The 24,865-nt window shown below is 36.1% G+C and overlaps 1 protein-coding gene and 1 pseudogene across 1 annotated transcript; both read left to right on the top strand.

Moving 5' to 3' along the window:
• Positions 1-3,921: 3,921 nt before the first annotated feature.
• Positions 3,922-5,375, top strand: LOC105527188 (olfactory receptor 10W1). Its single transcript, XM_011963470.1, has one exon. The coding sequence runs from the start codon at positions 4,288-4,290 to the stop codon at positions 5,230-5,232; it is 945 nt and encodes a 314-aa protein (XP_011818860.1). The 5' UTR covers positions 3,922-4,287; the 3' UTR covers positions 5,233-5,375.
• A 12,954-nt stretch (positions 5,376-18,329) lies between these two features.
• On the top strand, positions 18,330-19,233 carry LOC105527187 (annotated as a pseudogene).
• The last annotated feature ends 5,632 nt before the right edge of the window (positions 19,234-24,865 follow it).

The raw sequence follows: 24,865 nt of genomic DNA, 5'->3' as shown, positions 1-24,865 counted from the left end.
AGCACACTCTAGACCCTCCATGCGACAGGGATCCTAAGTGGAGAGACAGTTTTAGTTTGGCTTAATTATCTGGTAACAGGAGAGGAGGTCAACAATCACTAAGCTACCTTCTTCTGGGAGATGGAACTTATGAGACAAGACCCTAGATTACAAAGCAATTGACTTGCTCCATGGCTTCTGTTTGGGAAGTTACATAAGGCTCAGTCCCACTGGGCAGCCTCTCCAGGCTCATGACCCTCCCTTCTTGATCTACCAGAGCAGTCAGACATCACTGCTAGGTCCTCTCTTATTAATATCTCAGAGGAGGCTGGCTCAGTGTCTCTCTCTCCCTTTCCAAGTTTAAGGTAAGAGAATGTCTTGCCTTCTTCTAGATTTGCAGTGTTCCAGCATCGACTGTCATTGAGCTAGAAAAGTAAAATAGTGGCTTTACAAATAAAGACTCCAGGATTTCAGAACTAGTTCAGCCTATAACTTACAGTGTTTTCTCTGAAATTTACTGGGAAGCCCAATTTTTCTGGTTAGAATAATAATAACTAATCTCGGTCAAAGAAATGTTGAGGGATTGAATAAATATAAATTTCTATAAGGTTTAAGGGTTAATAAAAACCTTTTATTCATATGGTATCTCATTTAATCTTCTGCTGTAAAGCAGATATTATTATCATACCCTGAAAAGATACAACAAAAGCAGGGAAGAATTAACATTTATTATGCAACTAAATAGGTTTCATACATTAAGTGTTCTGTAAATCACAGAGCACTTTTTGTGATTTCATCACAACTCCATTATGTAAGTATTATTATTTGCATCTTTTAAACATGAGGAAACAGAAATTAATGTGAGATGATCTTCCAGGGGATTATGCTATTAATAGTACACTGAGAATCTAGCTCAGGTTTGTTGAATGACAAATCCACTAAACCCCTTTTATACACAATACTTACTAGACATTTGTAGAGCTGTTCTAGTCTAAAGTATCCAGATTTCCAGAATGAACAAAAATAATGTATCTCAGGACATTCTTGCCAACTTGAGGAAGGCTATCTGGAGAGGTAAGAAGGAAGGTGAGAGAATGATGTGAAGTTTGACCTGGATACACTGAAATCTGGAGGGAGGTTTCTGGGGATGATGAAGTGTTCTTATCTTGCGTCTGTCCTATGCAACATATTTAGTAACAACTTGGAAAGGCAAGATGATGGATGTGTTGATACAATAATTTTCACTGTCTTGGAACCATGAGCTCCACAATTTTATCTGTCTAGATCTATTTAATGTAACCATTCCTGTGATCTGTCACAAGCTGCACAATCTTTTAAAAGACATTTTAAATGAGAACATTTCCAGAGCTTAAATTGTGAGACACATCAAAACCATGTCATATGAGAAAGAGCAAAAGGAAATTAGGAAGAAAAAAAAAAACAGGGCTACAGGATAACAGCGCTTTAGCATCTGGTGTTTTGAGTAGAAATGGCCATATTAGGCCAGGTGTGGTGGCTCACGCCTGTAATCCCACCACTTTGGGAGGCTGAGGCGGGTGGATCACCTGAGGTCAGGAGTTGAAGACCAGCCTGGCCAACATGGCGAAAGCCCGTCTCTACTGAAAATACAAAAAAATTAGCTGGGCCTGGTGACGGGCACCTATAATCCCAGCTACTTGGAAGGCTGAAGCAGGAAAATCGCTTGAACTCAGGAGGCAGAGGTTGCAGTGAGCCAAGATTGTGCCATTGAACTGCAGCCTGGGCAACAACAGTGAAACTCCGTCAAAAAAAGAAAAAGAAAGAGAGAGAGAAAAGAAAGAGAGAGAGAGAGAGAGAAAGAAAAAGAAAGAAAGAAGGAAGGAAGGAAGGAAGGGAGGGAGGGAGGGAGGAAGGGAGGAAGGGAAAGAAAAAAGGAAAAGAGAGAGAAAGAAAGAGTCATATTGTGTAGAACAAAAGGAACATTTAGAAGGTGCACAGAGGCAGGTTAGAAATGACTTTCAGAGAATCCAGTCTTTCCACAGCAGAGCAAGCAAACCAGGAGATAATGGGATTCCCTGGGCATTGAATGTGACCCAGTGTCTACACACTGTATTGGAAATTCAAGTATCTAATAGGGGATCAAATTGGCCATTTTCGAGGTCCCTTCTTGCACTTAGAATTTATGACTTATAATAGCTGTGATGTAAATATTTTAAATATTTTATTATAGGTGGAGTATTGAGATTATAAATATTACAGAGAGCAGTATTCAGATGATAACTATATGACATGATGGATATGCTGATTAGCCTGATTTGATCAATCCACAATGTGTATATGTATCAAAGCATCACATTGTACAATTATTATTGTCAGTTAAACACAAAATATAACTTTTTGAAAAGATGATATGAGTGTAATAGACTACAATAAAATTCTCAGAAGTTATCACTGTGACACAGATTTCAAAGTGCCTCTCTATAATAATATAGATGGTAGACTAGCTTCAGATGTATGCCTGTTGTAGACTTCCATATGCTATGTTCTTGAATGACAGAATTTTTCCCACAGCGCAGCCCAAATCTTAGATATGAAGTTATTTTATATAAGGGCTCCTAAACAAGTGATTTGATTATGACTAATCTTAAATCTTTCACTGCACTGCAAAGTGAAAGCAGAAAATGAAGAAAATGTATAAACAACATTTTCAAGCTGTATTATCCATTCAACATATAATTATTGAGTGTCTAATATTTGTACAACATTAGGCTTGCTTATATGGGATGATCAAAATGTAAATAAAGCAAAATGGCTGCCCTTGAATTTATAAATAATAATGATGATTATCTTTTATTAGGTTGCCGTTACTATGGACAGTTCATCGTGATATCTTACATTACTATTGCATTTAAACTTACAGCAATTCTTTTGTTTAAGTATAATTATTATTCCCATTTTTCAAATACAGAAATTGGGGCTCAGAGAAATTATATATTACCTAACATCATGAAGCCAGGAGCTAGAATTATTCAAACCACAGCACTTCCCTTCACTGCTGATTTCACATTGATACACTGCCCCTCCTCCACAAGATATAGTATCATGTGCAATACGCTAAGTGGCATTAGAAACCATTCAAAGCATTATTGAAGTTCAGCTCAGAAAAAGAGACCAACTGAAATAGATACCGCTTGTTAACTGTTGGAAAAACAGCAGAGAGCCATTTCTGCCCTAGGTGCTCTTATTATTTGTAGCTGCCTACACATATTTTTCCCCCACGCTTGTGACATTGAGGTAGGTTTGTGTGAATAATTTTTACTGTAAGTGGTGCTTCTGGGTAGAGATTTCTCTTCAAATCTCATATTCAATAACAGGAAATATTAAAATTTGGCACGTTGAAACAAGGTCACACATTACGTCTTTTCCACCTTATTTAATATGAGTTGGTCTGAGAGAAGAAGTGGAATGAATGCCCTTTGCAAATTATGTCTGTTTATTAAAAAGGTTTTGTGGAAATATATGGCTTCTCCCAGATTTCATATTAGCTTCTGAGAAATATGAAAAATAGACAGGCTTAGACTTTCATAATCATGCCCAAATTCACAGGAAGGCTTGTTAGATTTCCAACAGCTTGGGATCACATATTTTCTCATACCTCCACCTAAGCCAGGAAGAAACATATGATAAAGCACCTTGTTTCCTTCAAGCCTTATACTTCTCCTGATCAGATAAGGATAGAAAAACCAATACTAGAGAGGGGTTTGTTTTCCAAGGTATATCCCACTGTCATACTCAGTTACATTGACATATCACTTATTCAATACCCCAGGAGACACTGAGTGTAAATATTAGGTTGGTGCAAAAGTAATTGCAGTTTTTGCCGTCAAAAGTAATGGCAAAACTGCAATTACTTTTGCACCAACCTAATAAATATATGAATGAATAAATGGCTTATCTCCCTACCTTAATGATTTCTGGTCCCAAGAATTCCTTGACACTTTCTTGTGAATTTGCTGAAAGAATTGAATTTTCATTCCACTCCTTCTGAAAATAGCTCCTGAATTCCACCCACTTCCTCTGCCATTTTTCTTCAATAGTATCTTACATCCTTTGGCCCAACTCTTGGCAGGTAGAAATTGAGGTGTAGATATTAACGTGGAGAAACTTGGTAAAAGTGGAAAAAGAAAAAGAACTAGTCTCGATCCTTCGAGTTTCTAACTCCAGTCCTGATTACATTAGATTCATGGCTCAGAATGTAATTTAATTTATCTTCAGTCTGATTCTTCCTTCTTTACTTGTAACTCTCCACAGAGAAATACTGTTAGCTCAATGACCTGGGAAAATCACTCAGTATTGATGGAATTTGTGTTCCTGGCCTATCCCTCCTGCCCAGAACTGCGTATTCTGTCCTTCGTTGGGGTCAGCCTCATTTATGGATTGACCATCACTGGGAACATCCTCGTTGTACTGTCCATTCACACAGAAGCCCGTCTATGCACACCCATGTACTATTTCCTGGGCAGCCTTTCTGGGATTGAAATATGCTACACTGCAGTGGTGGTGCCCCATATCCTGACCAACACCCTACAGTCAGAGAAGACCATCACCCTCCTGGGCTGTGCCACCCAGATGACTTTCTTCATTGCACTGGGCAGTGCTGATTGCTTCCTCTTGGCTGTCATGGCCTATGACCGCTATGTGGCCATTTGCCACCCCTTGCAGTACCCTCTCCTCATGACATTGACTCTTTGCGTCCACTTGGTTGTGGCATCAATCGTCAGTGGTCTGTTCTTGTCCTTACAACTGGTAGCCTTCATCTTCTCTCTGCCATTCTGCCAGACTCGGGACATTGAGCACTTCTTTTGTGATGTGCCACCAGTCATGCATCTTGTTTGTGCTCAGAGTCACATTCATGAGCAGTCAGTGCTGGTGGCAGCCATACTAGCCATTGCTGTGCCTTTCTTCCTCATCACCACCTCCTACACCTTCATAGTGGCTGCTGTGCTCAAGATCCACTCGGCTGCTGGCCGCCACCGGGCCTTCTCCACCTGCTCTTCCCACCTCACTGTGGTGCTGCTGCAGTATGGCTGCTGTGCCTTCATGTACCTGCGTCCCAGCTCCAGCTACCACCCCAAGCAAGATCAGTTCGTCTCACTGGTGTACACATTGGGAACCCCACTGCTCAACCCACTCATCTATGCCCTGAGAAACAGTGAGATGAAAGGGGCCATAGGGAGAGTTCTTACCAGGAACTGCCTTTCCCAGAACAGCTAGGAAAGATGAGGGGACAACCTATCAGGCAAGTAGTTGGTTCTAGCCCACCAAATCTCTATGAAAGTGAAATTTCTATCATTTGGTGTTAAAACTCATCTAAAAGATGGTATAAATTATATGTATACTGTTTAAGTGTTCCAAAGATTTTTAAATGTTTCTACAATTTGACTCAGTAATTTCTCTTCTCAGAAATGAGCATAAAGTGATATAAAGTGGCAAATATAATACTTTGTCCAGTTACCAACTGGGAAGAGATAGCTCACTCAATAGATTTTAACTAAAAAATATTTTTAAAAGATTATCTACAGTGGTTATGGGTAAGGAAACCAATAAAATGTGGCATGGAACTAACATACTAGCATCTCAGCCCTAGACTTAAAAGGCGTGCAATAGAAGAAGGATCCAACATTATCAGAGTCCAGTGACAGCTAGATCTAAGGAGATAAACCACTTGGTAGAAACTGTGGCATCAGAAATAAAAAGAAACTATGGCAGAACTATGGCCATGCAAGGAAGAGATAGGGAGGTAAATACCCCAGAGTCTCTCTGCTCAAAATCTTCCATTTCTTGCCCTGTCTCCATGGGCCAAACTCAACTGGCCACAATTGGGGAGGGGAGACTGGTTGAATCAGTCCACAGAAGTCAGTCTCCTAGGGCACAGGGAAAGGCAGACAAAAACCTTGAGAACTAGTGTCAAACAGAGAACAATTAGAACAAAGGTTGTTTATTGTAGTATCATATATAAAAATGAAAATAGGCCAGGTGTGGTGGCTCATGCCTGTAATCCCAGCACTTTGGGAGGCTGAGGTGGGCAGATCATGAGGTTAAGAGTTTGAGACCAGCCCGGCCAACATCGTGAAACCCCGTCCTACTAAAAACGCAAAAATTAGCCTGGCATGGTGGCGTGTGCCTGTAATCGCAGCTACTCAGGAGGCTGAGGCAGGAGAATTGCTTGAACCTGGGAGGTGGAGGTTGTTGTGAGCTGAGATCGTGTCATTGCATTCCAGCCTGGGTTATAGAGTGAGACTCCCTTGGTCTCAAAAAAAAAAGAAAAGAAAAGAAATTAATCCACTTTTCCTATAATAAGGTATTGGTTAAACAATTACTATATAAAAAGATATTATTCAACCTCAAATTTATATTTTCAAATACTAGTTGTTAGTAATAGATAATATTAAGTGCTTCCTGTGTGTCAGAAATATACATTCTATCAATCTTCAAAAAGCTCATTAAGACTATTATCTCTGTTTTTTATATAAATGGGAGAGTTCTCAGAAAACAGACCAAGACAGTGAAGCCAATACAGTAGTTTCCACTTACCCACAGGTTTACTTTCCACAGTTGCAGTTACTCATGGTCAATGCAATATAAAAATATTAAATAGAAAATTCCAGAAATGAACAATTTGTAAGTTTTAAATTGTTTCCTGTTCTGAGTAAAGTGATGAAATCCCAAGCCATCCTGCTCTATCCCACCTGGGAAATGAATTGTCCGTCCCTTTGTCCAGCGTATCCACACTGTATACACTACCCATCTGTTACTATATATTGTGTTCAGTACTATCCACAGCTTCAGGCATCTACTGTGGGGGTCGTGGACTGTATCCCCCTTGGACAAACCCAGACAATGTATCATCTTAATCATTATCATTAGGCTCTGTTGCTCCTCCCAAAACTGCAGGGAATCTGTGTTGCTTGAGGCACCAAGTGAAAGGCAGGGGAGCAGAAGGTGGTGTGGTCAGAGATGATGTCAAAAATAACAGAGTCAAGATCATAGGGATTTACAGGTCAAAGTAAGGACTTTGATTTTACTCTAAGTAAGATTCAAAGACACTGAAAGGATTTGAGCAGAGGAATAGCACTATGAGGCTTACATGTTAAATGAACAACAAAGTAGAAAATATAGTATTTTAGAGGAATATTGAATCAGAATCTTTTTACACATCTATTGTAACAATCTAGGCAAGTATAGACAGCCTACCTTTCCTCAGGTTCCATATTGTGCATCCAACCAACCTCAAATTGAAATTTAAAAAAGAGAGAGAGATAACATATAGAATGAGAAAATATACTTGCAAACTTACACAAAAGTTACAACTGAACAATCAGAACTCAAATATAAAATCAAAGGGAAAGTACTGGAGCCTAGCAGAGAACTCAGGGGAAGAAGCTGGAGCACAGAAAAAGATGGGAACCAGAGGCTGGCAAGAGATAAGCTAGGAACACCAAGGGAGTTAGTATTTCATTGAAAGGGTAGTTGGGAATGTTTTAGCTCCCCTTTCCTCTGCAGCAGACCACCAATATCTAAACTGTCAGAAAACTCTTCTGCCCTCATGAATTGGGGGAAATATTTGCAAATTATGTATCTGATAAAAGACTAATATCCAGAATCAACAAGGAACTGAAACAACTAAACAAGAAAACAAATAACACCATAACACATAGGCAAAGGACATAAACAGACATTTTTCAAAAAACATATACAAATGGCCAAGAAGCATATGAAAAAAATGCTCAACATGATTAATCATCAGAGAATGCAATTTAAAACCACAGTGAGATACTATCTTCAATTGGCCAGAATAGCTATTATTAAAAAGTCAAAAATAACATGTTGGTGAGGATGCAGAGAAAAGGGGACACTCATACACTATTGGTGGGAATGTAAATTAGTTCAACCTATATGAAAAGCAGTTTGGAGATTTCTCAAAGAGCAAAAAATAGATCTACCATTTGAACTAGCAATTCCACTACTGTGTATATCCTCAAAGGAAAAGAAATCATTATATCAAAAAGACACTTGCACTTGTATGTCTATTGCAGCAGTGTTCACAATAGCAAAGATAGGGACTCAGTATAAGTGTCCATCCATGGGTGACTGGATAAAGAAAATATAGCATACGTATATCATGGAATACTACTCAGTCATTAAAAAAAAAAATCATGTCTTTTGCACCAACATGGATACAACTGGAGGCCATTGTCTTAAGTTGAATTACTAAGAAATAAAAAGTCAAATGCTGCATGTTCTCACTTGTAAGTGGAAGCTAAATGATGTGCACATATGGACATATAGAATGGAATAATAGACATTGGAGACTTAGAAAGGTGGGAGGGTGAGAAGAGAGTAAAGGATGAGAAATTACCTAAATGACCAGCCATATATGACAGACCTATAGCTAGTATCATACTGAGTGAAAAATACTCAAAGCCATCCCTCTAAGATCTAGAATGAGGATGCCCACTTACACCACTGTTATTCAACATAGCACTAGAAGTCCTAGCTAGAGCACTCAGACAAGAGAATGATATAAAGGGATACAAATTGGAATGTAAGAAGTCAAATTATCCTTGTTTGCAGATGACAAAATTTTATGTTTGGATAAAAACCTAAAAACTCCACAAGAAAACCATTGAACTGATAAACAAACTCATTAAAGTTGCAGGATACAGAATCAACATATAAATATCAGTAACATTTCCATATGTCGACAGTGAACAATCTGAAAAAGAAATTTTAAAAGTAATCCCACTTACAATAGCCACAAATAAAATTAAATACCTAGGAATTAACTTATTGAAATAAGTGAAAGATTTCTATAATAAAAACTATGAAACACTGATAAAAAAATGGACAAGGACAACAAAAAGTGGAAAAATATTCTATGTTCATGGATTGGAAGAATCAATATTATTAAAATGTTTATACTACCTAATGCAATCTACAGATTCAATGCAATCCCCATGAAAATACCAATAACATTCCCCACAGAAATAGAAAAAAAACTATTTTAAAATTTATATGAAACCACAAAAGACCCAGAATAGCCAAAGCTTTTCTAAGCAAAAAACTGGAGTAATTACATTAGCTGAATTCAAATTATACTACAGAGCTATAGTAATCAAAACATCATGGTACTGGCATAAAAACAGACACAGAGATCAATGGAACAGAATAGAGAACCCAGAAACAAATCTACACACCTACAGTGAACTCATTTTCAACAAAGGTGCTAAGCATATACACTGGGGAAAAGACAGACTCTTCAATAAATGGTGTTGGGACAACTAGACAGCCATATGCAGAAGAATGAAACTCTTAACTCTCAACATATTCAAAAATCAAATCAAAATGGATTAAAGACCTCATACTATGAAACTACTGCAAGAAAACATTGGGGAAATTCTTCAGGACATTGGTCTGGGAAAAATTTCTTAAGCAGTACCTCATAAGCAAAGGCACCCAAAGCAAAAATGGATAAATGGGATCACATCTAGTTAAAAAGCTTCTGCACGGCAAAGAATACAATCAACAAAGTGAAGAGACAACCCACAGACTGGAAGAAAATATTTGCAAACTACTCATCTGACAATGGATTAATAACCAGAATATATAAAAAGCTCAAACAACTCTATAGGGAAAAAAATCTAATAATCCAATTTTAAAAATGGGTAAAAGATTTGAATAGACATTTCTCAAAAGAAGACATGCAAATGGCAAACATGCATATGAAAAGATGTTCAACATAATTCATCATCAGAAAAATGCAAATCAAAACAACGAGGTATCATCTCACCCCAGTTAAAATGACTTATATCCAAAAGACAGTCAGTAACAAATGCTGGTGAGGATGTGGAGAAAAGGGAACTCTAGTATACTGTTGGTGGGAAAGTAAATTAGTACAACCACCTATGGAGAACAGTTTGGAGTTTCCTCAAAATCTAAAAATTGAGCTACCACAAGGTCCAGAAATCCAGAAATTTTCAACAAAGGTGCCGAGAATATACACTGGGGAAAAGACAGACTTTTCAATAAATGATGTTGGGACAACTAGATAGCCATATGCAGAAGAATGAAACCCTTAACTCAAGAGAAAGAAAATCAGTATATCAAAGAGATATCTGCACTCCTATGTTTATTGCAGGCATGTTTATAATAGCTAAGATTTGGATGCAACCTAAGTGCCCATAAATGGATTAATGGATAAAGAAAGTGTGGTACATATACACAATAGGGTACTATTCAGCCACAAAAAAAGAATGAGATCCAGTCATTTCCAACCTGTATAGAACTGGAGATCATTATGTTAGGTGAAATAAGTCAGGCGCAGGAATACAGACATTGCATGTTCTCACTTATTTGCTGGATCTAGAAACCAAAACAATTGACCTCACGGATGTAGGGAGGAGAAGGATGGTTACCAAAGGCTGGTAAGTATAGTGGGGGGTTGAGGTGGGGAGGTGGAGATCATTAAGGGGTACAAAAAAAGGTTAGAAACAATGAATAAGACCTACTATTTCATAGTACAACAGGGTGTCCATAATCAATAATAACCTCATTGTACATTTTGAATAACTTATAAAGTGTGATTGGATTATTTACAACTCAAAGGATGAATGCTTGAGGAGATGGATACCCTATTCTCCAAGATGGGCTTATTTCACATTGCATGCCTGTTTCAAAATCTCACGTACTCCATAGATATGTACACCTACCACGTACCCACAAAAAGTAATTTTGGAAGACACATGCTAATACCACACCATTTTATATAAGAGACCTGAGCATCAGCAGATGTTGATATCTTCAGTGTTTAATGGAACTAATCCACCAGGCACACTGAGGGATGACTCTAATTATATTCTGGATGTATTTTGAAGGTAAATCAAGTACAATTTTATACAGACTATATATGGGGCATAAGTAAAACAGCAGAGTCAAGTATAACTCTAAAACTTTTTTTTGATCTAAGAAAGTAGAATGAGATGTCACTTACTAAAATGAAAAATCATGTGAGAAAGTCAAATGTAGTGGAGAAATTTAATAATTATGTTTTGGGTATGTTGCATTTGAAATATCTTTTAAGTATTTAGCTCAAGAGTTCAGAAGAAAGGTTATAACTACCAACAAAATTTAGAAATCATTAGCATATAGATGGCATTTTAAATTCCCTCTCTTCATTTTTATCCTCTCAATATTCTTTGCTAGACTCTCATTATTGTTCTGACACCCAAATGTTGATATGCAACAGGGCTCAGTTCTTGATCCTTTTTTTCTTTGTCTTTGCTAACACCTTAAAGTAACCTCATTTGGTGCCATGGTTTGTAATATATTTAAAATGATTGAAAGGGCCTCATGTAGATTAATTACTCAAAAAATCAACAATGTTATTAGCCTTAGAATCACTGACCACAGCAGGCTTCATGCTACTGAGCTTGAAACAATTTGTCTTTGCAATTACTGTGGAACATGCTTGATTATGCATTTCGAACTTGTCATTACTAATTCTACTGAATGAAGCTAGAGTTTTATCAAGAGATTTAGAGAAAAGCAAAACACATCTAAATATAGGCTTTTTGTACACTTAACTGCCTTTACTTATATATGTACTCAGAACCAAATAATCCCTTCTGGTTAAGTAGTTAAGTAGTAAAGGTAGTAATCACTCTTTGGAATGATCATTACCATGAACTTAAAGGGCAAGCTGTACACACACACACGGATTTTGGATATTTTGGGCCTTTATGGATAAATTCGATATACTTATTTTGGCTTCAGTAGAGACCATTTTACATGCTATAACCTCTGCCTAGAAACACCCTTCTCACCATCTGGCTGGCTTGTCATCTCTCAGATTATAGTCTAATATGGTCTCAGAGACGTCTTCCCTGAACACCTTACTTAAAGTAGCATTATTTCCTGTCATAGCCATCACATCACTTTCTCATTCTTATTCCCCCAATGCTCTTACCTTATTCCACTTTTTATATTTAGTGATCACCGTCTAACACACTGTTAAATATTATTGCTATTATTATTTATTATTTATTGTCTGTCTTCCCCTCTGTAAAACTGTAATCACAAGGAGGGCAAAATTTAGTTCTATCTTGTACACTGGTATATCCCAAGCATTGAGGATAGGAACTTGACTTTTAATCGAAATTCATTAAATATTTTTCCCATATTGAATAAAGATTTATTATTGATGATGAACATGAGACAGAAAAACCAAACATGGCTACAATATAATGGCAGCAGTGAAGAAAAAGTACATAATTTTAAGTATATGAGGTCTGCATGGAGGCGAAAAGAAAAAGAAACAAAACAATAAAAAAATCACGGTTAGGCTAGGAGTTGAAGATACAGCTACAATTATCAAAAAGAAAGTTTTAAAAATTAGGAAAGTATCATCAAAAGGAAAACTTGATCGAGAACCATAAATATGTAGGATACCAATAAATAAAGTCAAAGGTCAAAAATAATGATTATGGAAAAATCCTTTATAAATGTTTTGCATCTCAAGAAAAAGGTATGGTATACAGTATTTTAGTTCTAGTGCTCACTATAAATTATCCCCAGAATGAAAAGCAACAGGTCAGCATTTAAATTTCAATACAAAGGTCTAACACCATCAAAGAAGGCCTGCAAAAATTATAAGAGGTGAATGCCTTTTCAAATGCACAAGCATTAACATAAAAACACACAGGTTGTGAAAGCTCAAATGAATATGGTGGTGTCAAATAAATATGACACCACCCAGAGAAACCAACAAACTTCCAGCAATGGACCCAGAAGAACTGAGGATCTATGAAATAGTGTGACACAGAATTTAAAATAATCCTCTAAATAAAGTTCAGAAAATCACAAGAAAATATGAATATGAAACTAAATAAAATTTGGAACATAATTTAGAAAATAAGAGAAATTTGATTAAAAATAGCAACAATTTTAAAAATGGAAAATATTTTATGCTTATGGATAGAAAGAATCAACATCATTAAAATGGCCATATTGTCCAAAGCAATCTGTAGTTTCAATGCCATTCCTATTTAACTGCCATTGACATTCTTTTCAGAACTAGGAAAACTATTTAAAAACATTCATGTTAAACAAAAAAAAAAGCCTAAATAGCCAAGCAATCCTCAGCAAAAAGAACAAAGCTGGAGGCATCATACAACCAAACTTCAAACTGTACTACAGGGCTGTAATAACCAAAGCAGCATGGTATTCATACAAAAACAAATACACCAATGGAACACAATAGAGAACACAGAAATAGGGCTGCATATCTACAACTATCTGATCTTTAGCAAACCTGACAAAAAGAAGCATTGGGGAAGTATTTCCTTTTTAATAAATGGTATTGGGATAACAGGCTAGCCATATGCAGAAGATTGAAACTGGACCTCTTCCTGACACCAAATACAAAATTTAGCTCAAGATGTATTAATGAGTTAAATGTAAAACAAAAACTATAAAAATCCTGGAAGATGACCTAAGCAATACCATTCTGGATATAGAAACAGACTAAACAGTGTAAGAGTTCATGACAAAGATGTGAAAAGCAATTGCAACAAAAGTAAAAAAAAAGAAAAAAATGACAAACGGGATCTAATTAAACTGAAGAGCTTCTGCACAGAAATAGAAACTATCAACAGAGTAAACAGACAAACTACAGAACAGGAGAAAATACTCACAAACTATGTGTCCAACAAAAATCTAATATCAAGCATCCATAAGGAAGTTAAATTTACAAGAAAACAAAACCCATTAAAAAGTGAGCAAAGGACACAAACAAGCACTTTCCCAAAGAAGACACATGTGAGCAACAATCAAATGAAAAAAAGCTCAACATCACTGATCATTAGAGAAATGCAAATCAAACTACAATGAGATATCATCTCACACCAGTCACAATGCCTGTTATTAAAAAGTCAAAAGATAACAGATGTTGGTGAGGTTATAGAGAAAAAGGAATGTATATACACTGTTAGTGAAAGTGTAAGTTAGTTCAGCCATAGTGGAAGACAGCATGGTGATTCCTGAAAGACCCAAAGAGAGAAATATGATTTGATCAAGCAATCGTGTTACTGGGTATATACCCAAAGGAGCATAAAACATTCTATAATAAGGACACATGCACGCATCTGTTCATCACAGCACTATTCACAATAGCAAAGATATTGAATCACCTAAATGCCTATCAATGATAGACTGCATAAAGAAAATGTGGTACATATACACCATGGAATACTATGCAGCCATACAAAACAATGAGATCATGTTCTTTGCAGGAATCTGGATGGAACTGGAGGCCATTATTCTTAGCCAAGTAACACAAGAACCAGAAAACCAAATACCACATGTTCTCACTTGTAAGTGGGAGCTAATAATGAGGACACATGGACCCACAGAGAAGAACAACACATACTGGGTAATTTGGGAGGGTGAAAGATGGAAGGAGGGAGAGGATCAGGAAAAACAACTAATGGGTACTAGGCTTAATACTTGGGTAATAAAACAATCTGTACAACAAACCTCCATGACACAAGCTTACCTATGTAACAAACCTGCATATGTATGTACTCTGAACTTAAAATAAAAATAGATTTTAAAAAGTGGTTTACTTACCAAAATTACAATATTAGAGTATCCTGAATTTGTCCGTTTTCTTTTACCCATGAGTTTTATACCTTCAGATGTTTACTTGTACATATTAGCAACCATTTCTTTCAGACTATAGAATTCTTTTTAGTATTTCTTATAAGACAGGTCTGGTGTTCATAAATTCCCTCAGCTTTTTTATTTATTTTTATTTTTCTGTCTTGTACACTATCTTTCCTTCATGTTTGAAGGATAGCTATTCTGGGTCCAGTATTCTTGGTTGGCAGCTTTTTTTTTTTCCTTCAACAATTTGAATATAGCACCTTACTCTCTCCTGGCTTGCAGGGTTTCTACTGAAAAAACTGCTAAAAGTCTTATTGAGGCTCTGTTAATTGTGTTGATTGTTTCTTTCTTCTTGTTGCTTTGAGTATTGTCTTTGTCATTAATTTTCACTTGGATAATTACTGTTTGGGTAGAATTTGGTGAATTCTGAGCTTCTTGTTACTGGATGCTGTTGTCTTTCTCCAGATTTGGGAAATTTTCAACCATAATTTTATTAAATGTGCTTTCAAGATCTTTTTCTCTCTCATTTTCTTTGGGAATTTCAGTTATGCAGAGGTTTGTTCACTTGGTGGTATCCCATAATTCTTGTAGACCTCCGTCACTTTTTAAAATTCTTTTCCTTTCTGATCTGCTGATTGGCTAATTTTATATGTTCTGCCTTGAAGGTCATTAATTTTTTTGTTTCATCAAGTTTTTCATTTGCTATTGCATTCTTTATTTACAAGATTTCTACTTTCTTAATTTAACTTTGTAGTTCAAGGGTACATGTGCAGGTTTGTTACATAAGTAAATTTGTGTCATGGGGGTTTGCTGTACAGATTATTTCATCACACAGGCATTAAACCTAGTACCCATTAGGTATTTTTCCTGATACTCTCCCTCCTCCCACCCTCATCTCACCAAGAGACCCATGTGTGTTCTCCTGTATGTCTTCATCATTTAGCTCCCACTTATAACTAAAAATATGTGGTATTTGATTTTCTGTTCCTCCATTAGTTTTCTAAGGATAATGGCCTCCAGTTCCATCTGAGTTCCTGCAAAGAACATAATCTCATTCTTTTTTATGGCTGCATAGTATTCCATGATGTATATATACCACATTTTCTTTATCACAAAACAAGTCTTAACAAATGCATTAAACCTAGTACCCATTAGGTATTTTTCCTGATACTCTCCCTCCTCCCACCCTCATCTCACCAATAGACCCATGTGTGTTCTCCTGTATGTCTTCATCATTTAGCTCCCACTTATAACTAAAAATATGTGGTATTTGATTTTCTGTTCCTCCATTAGTTTTCTAAGGATAATGGCCTCCAGTTCCATCTGAGTTCCTGCAAAGAACATAATCTCATTCTTTTTTATGGCTGCATAGTATTCCATGATGTATATATACCACATTTTCTTTATCACAAAACAAGTCTTAACAAATTTTACAAAATCAGAATCATGTCAAGTATTTTTTCTAACTGGAATGGAATGAAGCTTAAAATCAATAACAAAAGGAAATTATATAGGAAATCAATAACAGTTGGAAATTATATAAATTCGTATAAATTAAACATGCTCCTGCACAACAAATGGGTTAATGAAAAAATTAATAATGAAATTGAAAAACTCCTGAGACAAAACAAAAATAGAAACACAATGTACTAAAACCTATGCAATACAACAAAGTCATGTAAGATGAAAGTTTATAGTAATCAACACCTACATCAAAAACTAGAAAGACTTTACATAAACAACCTAGTTATGTGCCTCAAGGAACTGAAAGAGAAAAAACAAAACAAACTCATAATTAGGAGAAAAAAAGAAATAAAGAGCAGAGCAGAAATCAGTGAAATTGAGACTTTAAAAAATATGAAAGATTAACAAAAGAAAAAGTTGTTTTTTTAAAAAACAAACAAAATCAACAAAATTTTTAGCTAGGCTAAAAAAAAGAAAGAGTCAAACAAAATCTAAGAAGAAAAAGAAGCCATTACAACTAATACCATAGAAACGCAAAGATCATTAGAGTCTATTATGAACAACTATAACCAACAAATTGTAAAACCTAAAAGAAGAATAAATAAGGTCCTGGACAAATTCAACCTACCAAGATTTAACCATAAAGAAATAGGAAATTTGAACATGTCAAGAATGTTAAAACTAAATAAATAAATAACACATTAATGAGTAACAAGACTGAATCAGTAATAAAAAGTCCCCTGTCAGAGAAAAGCCCATGGCTAGATGGCTTCACTGCTCAATTCTACAGAACACTTAATGAAGAACTAATTACCAGTCCTACTCAAACTGTTCAAGAAAGTCAAAGAAGAAGGAATGCTTCCTAAATCACTCCATGAGGCCAGCATTGCCCTGACACAAAAACCAGGCAAGGAGACACACACACATTCACAAAATATAAAACTACCAGCCAATATCCCTGATGAACATAGTTGTAAAAACCAACAAAATACTAGCAAACTGAATTCAAGAACACACTAAGATCATTTACCATGATCAAGTGAGAATCATCCCAGGAATGCAAAGATAGTTCAACCTACACAAATTCATAAATGTGATACATCATATTAACAGAATCAAGAGCCGGGCGCGGTGGCTCAAGCCTGTAATCTCAGGACTTTGGGAGGCCGAGACGGGCGGATCATGAGGTCAGGAGATCGAGACCATCCTGGCGAACACGGTGAAACCCCATCTCGACTAAAAAATACAAAAAAAAACTAGCCGGACGAGGTGGCGGGTGCCTGTAGTCCCACCTACTTGGGAGGCTGAGGCAGGAGAATGGCATAAACCCGGGGGACGGAGCTTGCAGTGAGCTGAGATCCGGCCACTACCCTCCAGCCTGGGCAGCAGAGCGAGACTCCGTCTCAAAAAAAAAAAACAGAATCAAGAACAAAACCATAAGATTATTTCAACAAACAATGAAAAAGCATTTGACAAAATTCAACATCCCTTCATGATAAAAATATTAAACAACCTAGCTGTAGAAGGAACATACCTCAAAACAATGAAGGTTATATAAGACAAGCCCATGCTAATATCATACTGAACAAACAGAAACAAAGCTTTTCCTCTAACGTCTGGAGTGAGACAAAAATGCCTGCTTTCACCACTCCTCCTCAAAGTAATACTGGAAGTCCTCGCCATAGCAATTAGGCAAAAGGATGAAATAAGGAGCATCCAAATTGGAAAGGAGGAATTCAGATTATCCTTATTTGAAGATGACCTTATCTTATATTTGGAAAAAACTAAGGATTCCACCAAAAACTATTCGAACTGATAAATGAATTCAGTAAATTTGCAGGCTGCAAAATTAGCACACCAAAATCAGTAATATTTCTATACATCAGTAGTAAACACTCTGAAAAAGAAATCAAGAAAGCAATTCCATATACAGTAGCTACCTTTAAAAAAATACCTAAGAATAAACTTAACCAAAGAAGTGAAAGATCTTATAATAAAAAATATAAAACACTTTTCAGTCAGGCTGAGTGGTTCTTTGTATCATGTCTAGTGACTCCGTGGATTATAAAAGAAAACATGGTGGCCCAAAGGAAATGGACCCAATGGTATCATCAACAGCAACTAAAATGAGACTGTTGATAACTTTCATAGTATGAATTTAAAGGAGTCTCTTTTGGGGGGATTCCATGCTTATGGTTTTGAGAAGCCTTCAGCTATTCAGCCCAGAGCTATTGTTCCCTGTATTAAAGATCCAAAATGTAATTCTGGCACTTGGAGACTATATGGGAGCAACTTGTCATGCCTGCATTGGTGGAACAAATGTTTGAAATAAAATGCGAAAACTGCAGGCAGAAGCACCACATACTGTTGCTAGTACACCATGAAGAGTGTTTGATATGCTAAACATAGGATATTTTTCTCCAAGATGGATCAAAATGTTTGTTTTGGATGATGCAGATAAAATGTTGAGCTGAGGCTTTAAGGATGAAATCTATGAGATTTTCCAAAAATTAAATAGAAGTGTTCAGGTTGTGTTGCTTTCTGCCACAATGCCAACTGATGTGTTGGAAGTGATAACAAATTCATGAGACTTCCAATTTAAATTCTGGTGAAAAAGGAAGAAGGAATCAAACAGTTTTACATTAATGTTGAAAGAGAGGAATGGAATTTTACTACACTTTGTGACTTGTACGAGACACTGACTATTATGCAGGCTGTCATTTTTCCCAATGCAAAGCACAAGGCGGACTGGCTGATTGAGAAAATGCACACCAGAGACTTCATAATTTCTGCTCTGCATGGTGACATGGACCAGAATGAGATAGATTTATCACGAGGCAATTCTGATCAGAGTCAAGTGGTGTTCTGATCACTACTGATTTGTTAGTTCACGAGACTGATGTGCAACACATGTCTTTGGTTATAAACTATGATGTAACTACCAATCATGAAAACTATATTCACAGAATTGGCAGAGGCGTGGCTATAAACTTTGTTACTGAAGAAGACAAAATAATTCTTTATAACATTGAGGCTTTCTACAATAATACAGTGGAAGAAATTCCCATGAATGTGACTAACCTTATTTAATTTGCAGGATGAGATAGTTTGGGATGCAGTGCTCACTGTTGCTGAGTAGGCAACCACAACATGCATTGTGCTTCTTTCTTTGAGAATATTTGGGTCTTATCTCAATGCTCTTAATGGATCAGAAATACAGATTTTTATAGCAAGGTGACATTAGTCATGAGCTCTTGTGAGGAGTCATTGGCTTTATTCCTTTTAGAATTAGACTATTAGCGTGTCTGTAAAACACCCTAATATAAAATAAAAGATGGTGTCTGTAAAAACTTTCTTTCTTAGAAACTTATTTCCTAGTTCTGCAGAAATGATTGTATTAGGGTTCTCTATCATTTAATAGTATACTTGTGGACTAAAAGATATAAGTGTTGTATCAAATCAGTAAATTATGTTAAACTAGCATATCTGCCTTTATTGTGTTTGTCATTAGCCTAAGTAGAAAGGCCTTTAAAATTGACTGTTTAGAAAGCATTTGAATTCATTTTGTCTGGTATTGCATTTATTCAATAAAGCATTTAATTAGTGCTAAGTGTGAACTGGGCCCTGCTTCTAATCCCCAGCAAGCAATCATCCTAGGTTGGGCTTAATCCCCAGTAAAATTGCCATATTGCCCATGTCTTCATGAAGTTTGAATGTTAAATAAATTATATATTCACTTTTTAAAAACTAAAAAACCCTGATGAAGGAAATTGAAGAGGAAACAAAAAAATGGAAAGCTATCTCATGCTAATGGATGGGAAGATTAATATTATCAAATGCCCATACTGCCCAAAATGATTTACAGATTCAGTAAAATCCCCATCAAAATACCAATGACATTCTTCACAGAAAGACAAAAATAAATCTTAAATGTGTATGGAGGCAATAAAGGCCCTGAAGAGCCAAAGTAACCTTGAGCAAAAAGAACAATGTTGGCGCCATCACGTTACCTGACTTCACAATATAAAACTATAATGTTCAAAACAGGATGAGATTGACATAAAAATAAACACATAGACCAGTGGAGCAGAATAGAAAATCCAAAAATAAATCTATGCATTTACATCCAACTCATTTTTAACGAAGATGCCAAGATCCTACACTGGGGAAAGGATGCCCTTTCAATAAATGGTGCTAAGAAAACTGTATTTCCATATTCAAAATAATGAAACTAGGACTCTATCTCTCATCACTTTCAAAAATTAAATCAAAATGGATTAAATACTTAATGTAAGACCTGAAACTTTGAAACTACTAGAAGAAAACATTGGAGAAATGCTTCACAATATTGTTCTGGGTAAAGATTTTATGGAGACCTCAAAAGCACAGATAAAGCAAAAATAGATGAGATTACATCAAACTAAAAAGCTTCTGCATGACAAAAAAAGACAATCAACTCAATAGAGTACCAGAATGTAAGAAAACATTTGCAAACTATACATCTGACAAGGGATTAATAACCAGAATATATATAAGCAACTTTAACAATTCAATAGCAAGAAAACATATAATCCAATGAAATAATAGCCAAATGATCTGAATAGACATTTCTCAGAAAAAAATATACTAATGGCCAACAAGTATATGCAAAAATGCTGAACAGCACTAATCATAGGGGAAATGCAAATCAAAACCACAATGAGATATGATCTCACCCCAATTAAAATGGCTGTCATCAAAAAGAAAATATAACAGATGCTGGCAAGGATGGCGGAAAGGGGAACGCTAGTAAACCATTGGTAGAAATGTAGATTAGTACAGCCAAAATGGAAGTTCCTCAAAAAAGTAAAAATAGAACTACCATATAATCCAGAAATCCCACTGCTGGGTGCACACCAAAAATTAAAAAAAAAAAAAAAATCAGTATATCAAAGACATATCTGCATTCCCATGTTTATTGCAGTACTACTCATGATAGCCAAGATATGGATTCAACTTAAGTGTTCATTAACGTATAAATATATAAAGAAAATGTGACACATATACACAATGGGGTACTGTTCAACTATGAGAAGAGGAATGAAATCGTGTCATTTGCAGCAATATGGATGGAACTATGGAGGTTATTGTGTTAAGTGAAATAAGCCAGGCACAACACACAAAAATCCCACGTTCTCACTTATTTGTAGAACTAAAAAAGCTGATCTCATGAAGATAGAGAGTAGAATGATGATTACCAGAAACAAGGAAGAATATGAGGGAGGGGGCAATGAAAAGAGGTTCATTAACAGGTACAAAAATACAGCTAGTGAGAAGGAATAAGTCGTGGGGTTTGAAAGCACAGTAGAATTACTATAGTTAACAAGTATTTATTTTATATTTCAAAATAGCTAAAAAAGAAGATTTGAAATATTTCCCCTCACTAAGAAATGATAAACACTTGAGGCAATGAATATCCTAATTACCCTGACTTGATCATTACACATTGTGTACATGCATCAAAATATCACATGTACTCTCTGAATATGTATAATTATATACCAATTTAAAACTGGAATAAAATGCATAGTTCATAGAATATTAGAGATAGAAAGACCCATGGAGTCCATGTAATACCAAATTTCATATCACAAATGAAAAAGCCCATAAAAGAGCTTTCCTACTTGCCTGAGGTCAACAGTTACTAATGGCAGAGCCATGACTAGACCCTAGATCTCCAGATGCCTAGCCTGCTGTTGAGTTAGTTCATTACACATTTCACGAGCTCAGGTTGCAAAGAATGTCAGCCTTCAACAACTCACTGGTAAAATTTTTCTCGAATGCAATATCAGTAAGTCTCTATTGGGTACAGGAAAGGAATGAGAATACGCACTTGAAATCCCTAGACAACAATTTTCTACAGTGACCACAGAAAAGAGCTGCCTGGAAACCTTGCCTTAGTTGATTGAAATTTTTTCAAACATTTTCTCTAGTTGGGTTCAGTTTAAGAGGAACCCCTGGGGAAATTCTACCTCTTTGGAGATCCATTAACTTTAAAGAGATTTCATAAAGGATACTAAATAATCTGACTAAATTTGGCAAGACTGAACTCTGAGTAAATCTATCAGAATCCATTTTCTATCATTGAGAAGATACAGGACTTCTCATTCAGGACTCGAAGTGTGATTATTCCATAGTATCACTCTTCCAAAGGAGGTCCCTCTCACCATACTCCATCTTTAACCCAAATTTCTAAGATACGATTCTTCTTCTGAATATCAGCATACAAAGGAAACTTCCCCATTGTCATCTGAATACTATGAGGGTATCATATACTGTCTGCTTGTCATTTCCAGGAAATGCTGCACAACATGAAACTCATGGACCCTCATTCCATTATTCCCTGTAAGAAGATAGAATCTCTCAGGAAGAGCTCCTCTCATCATCTATTGCAGGAATTCTTAGCATCTCAGCAAAATGTTAACCAGCTCATAAGTGAATTTGCTTAGGTGGCTGATGGAATGAAGCAAATTTCAAAGTGGTAAGGAAACACCTTAAAAGACCTTTTTATTAGCATGATTTTGATTTTTTTCTAAAATTAATAATAAAAACACAAATTTTATAATGCTTTGTAACTGGTTGATATACATCAATATTGAATTTTTGTGGACAACAAATGAATTATCAGAGTAAGGGTTACTATCCACTTTTAAAGATACAGGAAAGGGAACTCTGACAAATGGTTGAATTTCCCAGCACCGCATGCCTAATAAATGTAAAGCAAGGATGGAATTCAAGTCTTTTCCTTTTCTATCAGTGTTCTTTCTGTAAGACAATCCTAAAGAACACGGCATGGAACTCTTTTTTTTCAAGCAACATCATTAAATCATAAGCAGCTTCCTGGTGTTATGTGGAAAAAAAATGTATTCTATGGTGAAATGGAGCTGGGAATTTCTTCAGGTAAAAGTAGGCTGGTTACTTTACATCAGGACTTCACAAAACATTGTGCTAACTGCATTGTTAATATCTGAGAAAAAGTGTGAATGTTTTCAGATTTGACACAGAAACTTTTATTTCTGGGGCATCATGAAAAATTTATGTTCTAAGGAGCACAATTTAGAAATGAGCTCCTCAGAGAATGTTTAAATTCTCTTATGCATTGTGTTCTCTTACAAAGCTGAAATTGGTAATCATGCCTCATGATTCTCTTAAATCCTTCCACATAGCTGAGTCCAAGACTTGAGTTCGTAACAGATACTCAATATTTGCCTGCTTGGTTAATTTATTAATAAGGTACTGTGGCCATAGAGTCAAGATGAGGAGAGGGTTTTCTGGAAGTTCATAGAAGAAGCACCTATCACTGAGATGGGGAAAGATGAAGATCAGGGAAAGATGACACTTGAACTGAGCTCCGAAGGAAGTGTAGAAGCATGGAAGAGAACAATGTCCAAGGTGAAGGGGGTAGATGATGCAGAGTCCTCGAGCAAGAGAGATCATGGCAAGGAACTGAAAATTGGTTAATAAACATAGGGCTGTGAGTGCAATAAGGAGAATGATAAAAGAATACCTACTAGAAATCGGGCAGTGCACTTAATGAGCCTTACTGTTAATCCTCACAATAACACTGTAGGGTAACTCTGTCAATATAAACCTGAGATTCATGGAGATTCGTAATTTTGTCCATAGTTCTAAAACCTGTAAATGACAAATCCAGGACTCACATTCTTGTTGAGAGATCAAATGTCTCCTAAATGTGTGATTAACTAGGAATGGCCCAGCGGTGAGTGCCATTAGAGAAAATAACTTGGGTAAGAAAAATATTGAGGAGTTATTAAATTATTCTACAGATGACATTGTCTCCCTTACTTGTGTGCATAGCACTAGACTAAGCTTGGGCATATGTTTCTGCTACGCAGCCAGAATCATACTAATGTGCCCTTTCTGCGTAGCTGTTTGCATGCTTTTAACTAAGTTCGATGTAGATGAAAAGGATATATTGAAGGCACATCTATGTGCTCTGCTCTTTGCTAACTAATGCAATAGAATCTGAAATCTGGCCTCAGGTGTGCCTATATTTAGCCACATGCTTTTGGACAAGGTTTAATCTTGGTGAGCCTGAGTTTTTGCATGAAAGACCTAAGAGGATAGAATTAAGTGTGTCTTGAGTTCCCTTAAAGATGTACAGTTTCTATTTTATATATTTTTTCTAATTGAGCATGCATGTAACACATTTGACTGGGCTTTTCTATGGTTCCATGGCTCACTGACATTTTCAAAAGTGCTTCATTTTTATATGTAAATATTTATGTATTAGTAGCCCACATGGATTACAAATTGCAATATTGTCCATCAGTCACTGAGAGATAACTGCTACCTACATGAGTTTCTCAATATTATCAAACTTATTGGTTCGACAAGTATATCAATCGCTTAACTGTTGTGCTTCCCACCACCTGTTTATCAACTGAATCCATCCCACCTAGGTTCTTCTTTGTCGCATGTAGTAAACAAAAATATAAAGACTGGACTGAGAAAAGCCCCAATTTGTGTGGGGCTAAAGCAATTAAATAGCCTAACTGGGTTATAGAAGGAGCCACTGAATATTGGCTTTGAAAGAAAGTTTAAAAGATATGAGATTTAACTTCAAATTAGTTCAAATATGATGAGGATACAGTGGTAAACAAGACAGATATCCTTGACTTTATGGAGCCCAGATATAACCCTGATTGAAATTTTTATCAAA

Source organism: Colobus angolensis, unplaced genomic scaffold (genome assembly GCF_000951035.1).
Source record: "Colobus angolensis palliatus isolate OR3802 unplaced genomic scaffold, Cang.pa_1.0 Scaffold61, whole genome shotgun sequence".
NCBI lineage: Eukaryota > Metazoa > Chordata > Mammalia > Primates > Cercopithecidae > Colobus > Colobus angolensis.
Note: the sequence above shows the minus strand (reverse complement) of the source record. Positions and strands in the feature narration are given on the sequence as shown.

What these genes read in the sequence shown, in the direction of transcription:
- LOC105527188 (XM_011963470.1), top strand. Translation starts at nt 4,288, where the DNA reads ATGACCTGGGAAAATCACTCAGTATTGATGGAATTTGTGTTCCTGGCC.